This window comes from Filicampus tigris, chromosome 12, assembly GCF_054856515.1.
Source record: "Filicampus tigris isolate MCC_2025a chromosome 12, RoL_Ftig_1.0, whole genome shotgun sequence".
Lineage (NCBI taxonomy): Eukaryota > Metazoa > Chordata > Actinopteri > Syngnathiformes > Syngnathidae > Filicampus > Filicampus tigris.
The window spans coordinates 10,085,871-10,100,000 of NC_141228.1; the positions used below are offsets into that span (position 1 = coordinate 10,085,871).

Below are 14,130 nucleotides of genomic sequence, written 5' to 3' on the forward strand. Positions count from 1 at the left end.
CACCTCATACCACATGATAATCGCTTGACCACAATCTGAGGATGCCATTGGACTCATCATGGGTTAACCACAGTGGTGAGTGTTGATGAGCCTGCCAAAACGTCTTCCTGTCTGTCCCACGAGCTCAATGAAGATCTCCATAAGAGAGGAGGAGAACAAAGCGAGTGCGGCCAACAAGAAGGAAAACAAATGCACACATTGATGCTAATGTCCAAACCAGCCATCCTGACTATTTACTGCCTTCTTTGCCAAGACGTATTCACGCTTTTCATCATACACTGACCAGCGCCACGCCCTCTAGCACAAGACAAAATGTGTCTGTGTGGTAATGTGGGGGATTTGGAAAAAAAATGAACAAGACGGGCTCTTTTTATTAGGAAGAAAGACTAGAAATGACGCTTTGTGCGCATCCGCCGCTGTGGCACATTTGACAGGTCTGGTTGGGCTGCTTTTGTGTTTCCGGGATAAAGGGGATTGAGGGAGAAACACAAACTCTACTAGTATGCTGTTGTGGCGCTGGCTATTAGTCAACGTGACGGCCTTTGCAAATGCTAATGGGGTCTAGTGTGTCCCGGTATGCCTCCCCTGCCGCCAAAACGTGGCCATGTGATAGCACAAAGGCATGCTGACGGAGGTTGACTTTCAACCCCACCCCACCGCACTCCCTTTCTATTCACAGCTGCTACATAGTCATTAGGCACTTTTCCTTCTGAACAACACAGCAGCTACATTTCTACACTAGGAGAAGAAGGGTGTTGACGAGAGCTGCCTTAAGCCTCAGGTGATGGTGTTGCCCCGCCCCCTTCGGTGAAAGAACTGGTGCCTGACTTGCTCCTCACTAAGGTCCACAAGTATGATGGGCCAGTCATTCGGTACCTGGGCCATCAGTGTGTGTATGCGTTCTTATCACCGTCTGACATTTTCATGTTGAAAAGACAACACTGAGCTGCAACATCAAGGTCGCCATCATTTCGTCCTCTCGTGCGTCTTCTTCCATATTGTGTCCCAATTGTTTCTATGTTTCTTCTTCTTCATGTTTGTTGGATCAAGCTTTAAATCCATACAGTGCTGTACTGTATTTCTTTATTAAAAACGTGACAAAAAATGATGAAATTGGTCAATTTAATTTCAATTAATTTCAACGGGCAACGGTTGGTATGTGAACAAATTGAGTTACGAGCTTGGTCATGAAACGAGTTCAACTCGTAAGTCAAGGTGCCACGGTACACTGAAAGTCAAAGCCTCCACAATTTTACCCTTGTGCGGCCATTAAAGTGGTTTAAAAAATGTGACGCGTGAGACACAATGCAAAATGAATCACTTCGGCACTATGTCACCAATCATTCAACATTAAAGTTTGGCCATTGATGTCATAGTGACTCATTGCAAAAACAAATTATTCTATCTGCCCGTTCATAAAACAATGGCTTGATTGTGGGCAATCATGGGTTGGCCTAGGTCAAGTTCCCTTGTATGTTAAATCTCATGTTACTGGGACGTTTTGGAACAATTCCGCATCTCCAACCTTGGGGGAACAGCTGGATGAGTTGAGTGTGGAAGTGCCCATCAAACAAACTGTTTGTGGCTTCACAATTGTCCTGCCGCTGTAACTGCAAAAGACGAGAGGACTTTACGTTTTATTTCATTTGACTTTCTATACCTATACTTTTATTTTTGTATTGTGCTGTTGTGTGATAACCAACATATAACAAACATACAGATTACATCATTTTTACAGGCAAGCATGTTTTTGAGTGTAGGTCTTCAAAGAGTAAAGTCCAACTCCGTCAATGTGTTTTTTTTTCCCTCAAGGTAGAGATTCCATCACATTCTCACCAAAACAGCAGATGGTCCATGCTGACAGAGACAGTCAAACCTTAAGGCATCCCTCCATTCACATCATATGATGATGAAGACTTGCACGTGCGGTCTTTCCCATTGAGGGACGGCCACATCAAAGCATGCGTTGGTATGTCACCGGCGGGCACATGGCTAACGGTCAGAAGGAGATAGCATAACAACAACATTGCACATGAAAGAGAGAAGGGGGAGATTACTGGAAAAACAGTCACTTCCCCTCATGATCACACTCCTATTGTCCAGATAATACGTAGGACGAGCGAGCCCTTCACTCTCATGTACTGTCACGCGAGATGAGCTAGCGGTGTAAAGCGCTCTTAATCGCTGATTAAACAGCGGCTAAAGAAAGTCCGACTCAAGCTGGCAAGGCAGCCCGCCGTCTTGGGCCTGGCAGGCTCACTACTTGGCTAATCTGCCTTGATCTGCCTCGAGCACAAACTCAAACAAGCAGCTCTGATGAGTAAACTGGCGCTGGTCATTTGGCTACACGCGATCTTTAGGGAACCTTCAGTGGGCTGTCCCGATGACAACAAAAGCTCCAACTGTCCGGTGCGTGAAGATTAATCATCGTGGTTTGGACCTCAGGGCGACACTGTCCTAAGTGTCCATTTCAGGTCAACACAAAGGTGACAAGTATGCACGTGCTTCGCAGAGAAACCAAATCTCACCGTGGCTTGTGTGCCGCACCTTTGATGGAGCGCGGCTGCTAAAGTATCTCTTTCCTAACAGATGAAAAGCACACGCTTGTTAGGAGAGAAGTGAGCACACCCCACCCCTCTCCTGAAACAGAAGCACAGATGTGGAGTGCTAAATAACAAGACCTGAACATTGGATCGCATGCAAATATGTTTTACTGGGGAAAGACTTGGACATCTAACACCTCAATGTGAGTTGGGTACACTTACACCACAACTGCGTAATAAAAAGTAAAGACTTTTCTTAGCATTAGTTACATTTGCAAATGAACATTGTTGAAAAGAATCTAGATTCAAACATTAGCAGAAAAAGCGCTGTAATATGCATGCCAGGCCAGAAGTTGGTGGGACTGAAAAAATACACAAAATCACACTAGCTGATGGTCTGCTTAAAGTGAAACCATCTTTGCAGTATCCTGTTGTCATCTTATAGGAGAAGTCAATGCAAACATTGCTGGAGAATCATTATGAATACACTACAGCTGTGTTCCTCCATTATTGTTTTGGCTGTGATGTGAACGCTCAAACTGTGGGCGCATGCACATGCCCTCCATTTTCAAAAGGGGAAGTCAACCCAAAGAACTTCCTTACAAAAATATGTTCTATGCAGTCTCACTAGTCTAAACACAGCAATCTGATTGATTTTGTGACTGTGGAATATGAGTTAAATAGTCAAATTCACCCGTTTTTGTCCATCTCTGGGGGCTGCCATTTTGTCACTTCTGTCGCCTGAAAATGACATCACAGTTGCTCAGGGTTCAGGCAACAACCAATCACAGCTCACCTGTTTTCTGAAGCTGAACCATGATTGGTTGTTCTCTGAGCCCTGAGCAACTGTTGTCATTTTCAGTTGACAGAAGTGACAAAATGGCCGGCCCTTGAGATGGACAAAAACGGGTGAATTTTACTATTTAACTCATATTCGACAAACGCGATATTAATCAGAATCCCGTGTTTCAACTAGTGGGCCTGCATAAAACATATTCTTGAAAAAATATGTTTGGGTTGACTTCTGCATGAACTCATACATGCAAAACCAACACTAATGCTATGTTTAGACTAGTAGAGGCACATACAACATATTGTAAAGAACATTTTTGGGTTGACTTCCCCTATAAAGACAGCATTTGCAACAATAACTGTCATTCAAAAAAACGACATTAATTTAGAGAGCTGTTTTTAAGCTCCAAAACAGCATTGTCATCAACACGGACGGCCAAATGACATCATGTAAACACTCCTGCAGATGGAAAGCCATTTCTTCTTCTCACCGGGTGGAAGAAAATTCAAAATCCCAACCTTTAATTCTCTGTTAACACACTCAGACAAGGTGGAAGGGCATTAGGGGGGAGGATTACGACACCTAATGGAGGCATTAAGGGAGCCTGTGTGGGGGCACGCTGATAAGTCAAAGGAGCAGGTGCGGGCTAGAATGAAACATGACCTGAGCGCCGCCTCAGCGGCACGCGGGCCTCCACAAGCTCGGCTCAAGTGCGACAGAGTGATCCGAGTGGGACCATATAACTCAATCTGGGCCAATCAGTGCAGGATTACCAACATCTGTCCACATTGACAAAAAAAGACTTTAGGAGGTGTAAAGAAAGTAGACTGCCGACTGCGGGATCATCAAAACACAGGAAAGCCCCCAGCTCGGGCTTCAAAGCTTAACTTGTTCTGGCGTGGCTGACCATAAAGGTGTTACACAGACTCTGCGGGCTCCTTACTGCAGCTAAAAAAATATGTATGTTTGTTTATTAACAGCTGGCTAGAGAAGGTAATCACTTGGGGGCATACGGAGATCGACTCGAGGGAGGAGGTAATGGGATGGAGATCATGGTACCTTTGGTTATAGTGTATGAACTGAAAGCAGAAACGGATCCACTGCTGATGGACACTTTCTCAGTAGTTTACTAGATGACACAGCCTAATACGAAACCCTCTCCAGCAATACCCCGATCTAGTCTGACACCCTTCAGTAAAAACAACAAATACTGAAATTGTGGGAGCATTTACAAAAAAATAATTGGATGGACAAAGGGACAGGAAACCACAGTTTGAAAATAAGCAAATAGTTAAGACCGCATTCAACTTCCTGATCCTAGTTTTATTATTTTAAAATGGGTCTATTAATGAGAGAAAGGTATTCTTCCGAGGTCGTTACCATTATATTTTGCTCAGAATTTGCATGTTGATGAAATGTAGTCACAAGTGCCAGAAATTGAAACTATGACAAGTCTGAGTGTTCTTGATATTGTATCCCAAATCTTGCACGTTTATAGCAGTGCTCTCGAGATTTCCATTCAATCTAATTGCCTTTCCACATGAAACCATCTTTTCAATACCCTTTCGTCAGCATGCCATAGAAGGCAATGTCGAGTAAAAAGCCAAGTATGAGCCAGTCGAAAATTATTATTATTATTTTTTTTTTTCCCAAAGCCAACACAAATAATACCATGCTCGTTTTTGTGTTTCGGTGTGCACATATATAACGTTTTTTAGCAACCACAGATTCCCAAGCAATGTTTAACTCACTCTGGATTGCATGTATTCCTCTGTGACAGGACGTGTTTTTCTGGACACCGCAGTGCATGAAAACATTTGATTAAAAGGAGAAATAGTCCAATTAAAGAAAACGATCACAGAACAGACTATGGAGGCAAGAGGAGATATGCGTTATAAAGCCCTTCTCTAAATTGCTGCTCGGTGCTCTAGAGGAAGTTTTAGATTACGGTGTGTATGTCTGCGATTGTAGTTTGGACAAGCCCTGTAAACACGGTGAGTAGAATGATGCAACTTTTCAAACTGCAAAAGGCCGAGCTGCTTTTTGTCAGCGCGGGAGATTATGTGCAAAGAGTCCATTCAATGTGGCTCGGTACAGGACCATCTGCTTAATTGTCCAGCGTGGACAACTAACCTTTCATTACAGAAAAAAAATGATACCGATCACAACAAGTAAATCTAGTAATCATTCCCTTTTGTTGAAATGCTACATGAATTTAAAACCGGTTGAAGTCCACGGGTACGAGTGAATGGTGTCTTTCAGGAAAAGCTAATATTAAGAAAGAGTGAGAAACAGATATTTATTCCGCCAACCACAAAGGGACACAACACAACAAGTCTTTCTTTTCACTGTATAGTGGTAAGGCAACAAAACACAGCAGACAGAGTCACCATTGCTACTCCTCCATACCAGTAGCAGTAGAGATCTAAAACTCCATTTCGATTCCTGTTTACTTAAGAGATGAGCCCCAAAACACAGTCATTCAACCGCTGGTCCCTTTATCTCGTCATGAATATTCCCATAATCCTCTGGCTTCTATCCCAGAGGCCCGTTCTTTTAAGTTGCTGGGAGTTGTGTGGGCTTCTGCGGGTGGAGGGATTCTCGCCCATTGACAAAAAGAGAGGGAAGCCCAATCCCTTCTTTCAAGAACTTCTCGCCGCTTGATCTCCACATGAAATGGTATCTCGTTCACTCTTACTCTGTAGAGTCGACTAAGCCTGCTATGACCTGAGCGCAGCAGAAGGAGAGCTGTGCCAGAAAGCTGTTAATTGACCTGTAATTACCCCAGCCAAGGAGGTAAAGTTTTCAGTTTGGCTTTGTGTGTTTATCCTCTGGCGCACTAATCAACTTTTGGATATAAAGGGTAGGCATTCATTCATTCAACAATATTTCCTTGAAATCTTATCAGGAATCAACACATTGAAAATATCATGAAAATGTTCACAATTTGTGAATATTTATTCTGTCAAATGTCATTAGATTAGAACTAAATTGGATTGGAAATTGGTTGCACACCGAGGCAAGTGCTGATACCTTTGTCAGGTATTCATTTCTATGTTTAAATAATCTAAATATCAAAATGAAGGTAGATCTAAAATTCCATCTGGAGGCAGTGTATTAAAGGCCAATACAACAATCTAAGCCATTCACTCATTCTTTCATGCAAAAAAAAAAAAAAAAAAAAGCCATGGCGGAGGTAGGTCTGCGCGTTCTTTTGAGCACTCCTCCCCGGCAAGCATTCAGTAGACAGAAGAGAGGGTTCTCAGATTGAAGGACATTTTACAGCTCACCCGCAGGCGAAAACAAAATCCTCTTTCTCGATTGATGCCACCTCTTTCTGACTGGAGGTACATTTCAGGGAATAGTAAAGAAACGGAATGATTTCAACAGTAGGTCAGGTGGCAAGGTTGAGGCTTCTTTATCCTCCAAAATAGTGACAACAACCGCAGCAGCATCTCACAGTATGCTCACAAGAGACCAAGTATGAAATTCAAGCCATAGCTTGTCATCGTGCACATTTCAACTTTACATCACATGAGTGCCAAGGTCACGGTGTAGCTGAGGACCTGGAACAGTTGAATATTCTGCTCTTTCCATCTTTTGTAAGACAATCTCTTAATGTAACAAACAGAAACCTCCCTTTTTCCTCCACAAGAGGTTTGATTTGTTACTAAATGTGGATTGTCACAGTGTAAAAAGCAGGTCAAGAAAGACACGGAGCAAAAAAAAAAAAAAAAAAAGAGCAGTGATGATAGACTGAACACCATGTCAATGACAGAGCAATGAATCAGCCCTCCTGCTTGCGGGGCTTATCTAGAAAACAGATTCTTGGGAAAGAGCAGCCAAAGATGAGGAGAGACATGCGTAGGTCTGAATAGGTTAAAGCTCGAGGTCAACCACGGAGCAGATAGAGATAAAACTACAAAATGTTGAGGGGAAAATGGTCAAAGGCTGTGTGGTATGTTTTTGGAATTGCCAGATGATCATTTATCATCATTTATTTTTTTGCATAGAAGAAAAGTTGCAATGATGGCAATCAGCAACAACATTAGCAATTTGGATCTAACTCAAGGACTTGTGGAGTAACAAAAATGTCCATCAAAATTGTATGTCATAATAGTCTTTTCAGGCATTATTCTTGATGTTTTTTTATATGTGAAACACTTCAGAAGATTTTTCAGCTTCTGGCCGAGCATCAGAGGCGGGATGACGGCTTCATGAAAGGGAATAGTGGAATGACAGGACTGTGGTGTGAAGTTTAACACCGGGGACTCACTTCTCCTGCCCCGTTGTGTTGGAAGCAATTGTCACTGCCCAGCTTGTCTGTTACGCACCCCACCAGGTGCTGGCACTGACGTCGTCCTGCATAATTATGTGATTTGCTGGAACTGTGTGAAACAGGCCATCCAGATAGACAAACATTCACACCTACGATCATTGAGCAGGATTTGATCCCATACTGGCTGTGCTGGTCCATAAAGAGTAAGTAGTAGCAAGATAGGAGTCCAAAATGTAGTTTTGATGAGTCACATATAAGAATGAACTGTCTAGCTTTGTGCCAGAGAAGAAACTGCCCCTCCTTGTCCCCGAGAAGAAGTTGCACGTGCACACAGCACCTCTAAATGACGCGTCATCCTTAGAGCGCAGGAGAACAGATGAGCACTTCTCTTTGAGCCTTTGTTAACCACTCTGGACGGTGCTGCTCCACGGAGGAGGAGATGAAAGGAAAAGCAGGGAAGGCATTCCAGTGTGCAAGCCCAGACAACCAGAGCGTTACTGGATTCTTCCTCTTCGCCATTAAGAAAGAGAGAGAGAAAGTGAGTGCGTGCACCAAAGTGCAAAGACCCATCTCAACACATTATCACTGTTACTGTATAACTAGGAACCCCGAATGTCTCAAACTAGAAGATCTTTTCCTAGGAAGTTAGTGGATCCCACCTATCGCAAGAACATTTTCTATTGACGTCCTCAACATTAGCTTACAATGTCAAATATCCATTAGCACGATGACTTCAGATGGATTTACATAATGCCAAAGGTCCAATTCAGAATATTTTGGACTCTCTTTTTAATTCAAAAGTGCACATACCCGATATGGCTGTGTTTACATTGACGGGACACAAGGAAAAACCCACACGAACAGTCCCAAAGTTCCTGTAAATAATTCACAACATAAATAATACAGCTACACGTTGCATATCATTTAACCGGCCTTGGATTAATTTTGCCCATTGATTTAAATGAGGACCTCCACTGCCTGCCGTCGACAATTATTTTCCTTATTAATGATTGACCCACCTCTAATGAACCACATTTACATCATAATTGTCCAGACTTTCAGTTGTTAAGATATATAAAGGGTGTTTTTTTGTTTATTAGTCTTTAAAGCAGGCACGGGTGTATGTCAGCAGGACGTGCATTTTGACAACGTCAAGTAAAGCGGAACTCAAGTCAAAATTCTCTTTGTCATAGTATGCTCCATGTTCCCCCACTAGTGTGAACAGACTATTTTGATGAATATTGTATTCATGGCATAAGAATTAAGATAAATCCACCCGTTTTCATCCATTTCAGGGAGGTGACATTTTATCCTGCACCGCCCCCTGCTGTTGACTGAAATAGGCATCAACGTGCTCTTCTGGCTCAAATTGCGAGCGTCGTGTGACCAAACCTAGCAAACAGGGTTTGAATACATGTTTGAAGATGCACTCTGCTTAGTTTTTCTACAAATGTAATATTAATCAGAATATTGTGTTTCGACTAGTGGGGGCACATGGAACATATTATTGCAAAGAAATGTTTTGACTTGCGCTTCCCTTTAAAGGGCAATGTCAGCGGTGTGTGTTTATGCTGCACTCGCATTGGCAGATATTCTATACATATCAGATTTTTGTCCACAATTGGAAGAGGCCGGATTCCAATCTGAGCATATCTGATTGCAGTTGAGTTTTTTTTTTTTTTTTACGCTGCCGTGACACATATCCGAGTTGTGTCACTTGAGGCATACAAGGTGCCAAACATACACACAGGTGACGAGGATCACAGATACCCGGTACTGTACAATTATGCTCATGTAATCTGTATTTATATTAAATTATATGCGGATACTTCAGGTGAAAAAAAATAGTTACAAATGCCAAACTTGCTCAAAACAGTCCGCACTTGTACAATTTCTGAAGCATCTCACAATGATGAACATGACATCTCACACTTCATTAGCGAATAGTCATCCTGGAAACATGCTCACGTCCTGCACTTTTGTGTCTACTTTTTCCAGTGCGCTACACAAAAATGCTGGTTTCGATGAGGTGCAGCTCGAGAGCCAAGCGACATCCCGGTGGGTCTCCGAAGAGGCCTGTGTTTGCACGTTACAGTCCGGGCCTCGCTCCAGCGGAGGCAAAGCGCCATACAGCTGGTCTGGCACGCGCTCACTAGCACGCATGCATGCGTGCACACTCACGCACGCACCCCGTGCATTGTAGTTTGAACCGCTGATTAGCAGTGCTTTCACGCTCTCACTCGCTAATGCACACACCTGACCCCTATTTGCAACCTGAGATGGAGCGGGCCTTTCTGCAAGAAGGGGCAAATAGAGCTTAACAGCACACTGCCCCTAGGAGCAGATTTCTGCCTTTGTTAAGTGTTTATTCTCCCCCCCCCAACCCCGTCTCCTTTCTCCTCCTCTTTTATTCCTCTGCTTGTGCTCATATCAGAGGTGGGCAGACTGAGGTGAAGGTGCAGTCTGCTTTTCACGAGGGATACAGATACAAGGGTCGACTGGACAGATTATGACAAAGGTAGTGAGACAGCTACAGAGGGAAGTACGATGACTGGATGATGTAGCTGTGTTATTTGGTGGGTTGAGCGTGACCTCTGCTCAGGTCATAGTTTAGGCCTGACCTAAACTGGCATCTTGGAATTGTATTCCTTTCATTGTTAATAAAACATGGTGCGGCAGCAACTTAGTGAATGATACAATACAATAGTATAACACCGCAATGGAAACAATCTGTTGTGGAACACGAGCTTTGTGCAGCACATATTTAGAATGAACATTTCCAGAGAAAATAAAGAAAAGCAAATGAATCTGCCTTTACATAATTGTAAGTAAGATTTCAACATTCAAAGTCGTAGAAAACAAATTGTGGCCAGTGACAAAAGAGGGCGCCATATTGTTACCCAGCTTGACATAATCACCCATCCGGCAATCTTCCAAACCACTTATTGGGTCTCCCTGTGTAATAAATAAATAAATACATTTTAAACTCTGAATGAAATTCATGATTCATCTCTTTAAAGTAACAATGCTGGATTTTGTTTAATATTTGATTAATGTAGGGTTTTCCTCCCGCAGGCTTCGTCTTTTGGAGTTTGAGGGGAAACAATGAACGCGCACGGCTTGTCCGGGACGAGTGGAACAGCCTACAGCCACACAACCAATCATTTCCAGAAAAATCGCCATAAATCAAACTAAAAAAGGCTAATGAAAGTCGGTGTCGGGAATAGAGACAAAATGGTGTCTGTAAACTACATTATGTGACATGCATTTAACCAATGCGGAGTAATGAGGCGAGGTTGAAGAGTGTCCAGATTTTGGTTTTCTACGGCTTTGACTGCCATAGCGTATAGGAAAGCAAGGATATCTAAAAGAGAGCAGACATGCATTGACTCATTTTTGCTTTGGCTTTTTTGTCCTGAGCAGTCAGGAGATCAGTTTTGTCTACCACTAGATCGCAAAAACTTCTATTTCTGGATCTATGGTCATCATTACACTTTTCCTGTTTGCCACCAGCCATTAACCTTTGGTGACATAAAACAAAAAAAAAATGAAAAAAAGAAGAAGCAAAACCCACTTGAGGAGTTAATCCTGAGATTTTCACTGTGCTGACATTATGACTTTATGAGCTCTGTGATTTTGCACATTTTCTAATACAAATACTAGTACATACAATATAGACTGTACTGTCCACAACAAGCTGTTAAAAAAAAAACAGGTTCGTATTGAAGACGAGGATTGCTGATATGACTGCTTTTTGACCAATTCACTGAGGCTGTTGGAATTATTTAGCAATGTGGCAACTATGCCAAACCAGAAACAGGGCTACAAACCTGCTAATGTACTCAAAAGAATAAGTAGTCAAATGTTTCTGCAGACTTTTGCAGTTTGCTCCAAGAAACCATTGTGCTTTGGGCCGTGTCAATGAGCCAGCCCATCCGCCATCCGCAGTTGAGACTGGACTGATGGAGCCCGCATATGGCCATAGGACGCCTTACACACATTCACAAAGTCCTCAGCAGAACAAGTGTCAAGCAGCTAATGGCCCAGCAATGCCACTCAACCATTACTGACAGGTTCAGCAAGATGAAGAGTTTTTGGTAAGGAGAAAAAAAAAAAAAGAATATTCTGACTATAACTTAGAGATATGGTGCAAAAAGTGACACCAAGTGTACCGTCAAGTAAAAAAAACGCCATTTTCCAGTTCTCCTTGTTTGTCAAGGTACGAACCTGCACAACACATGAGATTCCAACTACATTCCCACATCTGTTGCTGAGTAGGATTTGGTTTTGGGAATTGAGAATGTCAAGTCTGTTTGACAAAGTTTGAGATTTACTTGCAAGGCGAAGCTGGTCTTGACATTCCCAAGTGTGTGTGAGTTTAAGGGAGAGAAAAGCTTATTTGTTCATTGTTCCACCTGCAAATGTGTCCGTTTTAGGTGTGCTTATCCTTCAAGCTTCACTCTGCTAACATGATGTGTGTAGCTGGCTGTAAGAGCTGTTAATAAACATTACACTGGATCTATGTGTATTCAGACAAACTATAAACTTTGTATCCTGCTCTTCAAGGATATGTGCGTGGGTGCTCGGCGAAACAAAAAGAACTAATAAAGGTCAGTGTGTGCTTTCTCAAGACAGTTGCTATACCTCACCCGTTCAAGGAAATCAAACATACAGATAGAACAACCTGCCTTGCCTTGACCAACTGGAGCAAATTTACAATGACCCTTTATCAGGATGCCAGCATACCCATTTTAAGAGGAGCATAAACAACGGGTATTCTATTCTTATTTTACAGGTTGAAATGAATGATGTCCTTTTAGGGTTTATTCATTTTACAGTATAGAGTATTTGGTCTTTATAAATACATAAATAAATAAATGAGTTGGCACAGTGGTTGACTGGTTAGCACGTCTGCCTCACAGAGGTCAGGGGTTCGAATCAGGCCCCGGCCTTCCTGTGTGGAGTTTGCATGTTCTACTCGTGCCTGCGTGGGTTTTCTGCAGGTATTAAGCCATCCTATTATGACACTGTTTTTTCCTTACACATTTGTAAATTTCACAGATCTACACATCTTTATCAAATATTTTAATCAGGGATACAAGTTAACTTAGCGATATGATTTTTTTGCACTGATTCCAAATCTGCACTTGTTTTTCACTAGCTCATCAGGTTTTCATAATAATATACAATAATGTATATGTAATATAATAATGTATTTAGTAATTTATGAATTAAGGGTTGGGTATGTATGGAAACTTGTGAACTGTTTTTTTCTGAAACATCAAAGCTAGTACAAATTACAACGCATGGTGTAAAATCTGTATTGTGCTAGCTTTTAAAGGTCAAGCAAGCTTTAAACAAAAAAAGAAAATGTCAAAATACTGTTGTGCTAAAAAAAAAAAAAGTAAAGATATATTTTCAATTTGTGTCAAAAATACTTTGAAGGACGGATTAAGTCGTCATTAAAATTTTCTGTTAAAGAAGCTTATTATGGAAGCCCATGAAAATATTCTACTAGTATAGTATAGTATAGTATATATGGTACACGTATTCTGTGAAAATTGCCTTTGCAGGAATACAAAAAAACTCCATTTAACACTTCATTAGGACTTTCCCCCCCTTTTTTTAAAGACAGCATTGCTACTTATTTAACTGTTTTTTTGTTTTTTTTTAACTGAACCGTCTGGCTCACAGGCTGAATCTTGTCACATTAGTTGCTTCCTTAGTCACTGCTGCCACCTAGTGATCACTTTATTATTATTATTTTTTAAAGTGTTGCAATCTTACAATCTTCTAGAAATATACTTTTTTTTTGGACCGCCTATCCTCACTAGGGTTGTGGGTGTGCTTGAGTCCATCCCAGCAGACTTTGGGTGAGAGGCATGATACACCCTCAACTGGTCGCCAGCCAATCGCAGGGCACATTTAAATGTATAATCATTCAGACCTATGGACAACTTAAGAGTCAAATAAAACTAATAGGCAGGTTTTGCGAACGTGGGCTGAATGAAGCCAGGGTGGGGAAAACCCACGGGGCAGTCCATGCAAGCACACACACACAGGAAGGCCGGAGCCCGGATTCGAACCCCTGACCACTGGTCTTTTGATATAGCCGATGCCATATTCTTTGAGCGGGAGTGAAAATCAAGGAGTTACTCGGTGGACCACAACTATTATTAAAGTACAGATACCTCATATACCTGTACATATCAAGTACATTTTTGGTACAAAGTAGTCTCACTCAGGCTTGTCTGGGATCACTCGCCGATGGATACACATCACAACAAGAACATTGGAAGAACATTACAAAAGGCCAGATGACATAAACGACCTTGCATTCAGTTAGCCAAAATATGTTGAAAGCGTGTTTACCAGGCTGTCCATGGCCCTCTCGTTCCACTTGTGCCTCTTGATGCTCTCGTCCTTCACGGCCTCCTTCAGCTTGTCAAAAATGTCATCCTGGTCTTTGCCTTTGTACTCAGCCATGAAGCGAGCAAATTCCTCCTGCAGCGTCT

General features: G+C 42.1%; 1 protein-coding gene across 1 annotated transcript in view; it reads right to left on the reverse strand.

The window, feature by feature from the left end:
- LOC147138307 (dynamin-like GTPase OPA1, mitochondrial) overlaps window positions 1–14,130 on the reverse strand; it is a 48,797-nt gene that overhangs the window by 33,320 nt on the left and 1,347 nt on the right. The window contains exon 2 of the mRNA XM_086048223.1: window positions 13,988–14,130. This exon is cut by the window's right edge and continues 10 nt beyond it. Within this exon, the coding sequence (XP_085904349.1) occupies window positions 13,988–14,101 (114 nt within the window). The 5' untranslated portion in view covers window positions 14,102–14,130. The remainder of the gene's footprint in view (window positions 1–13,987) is intronic.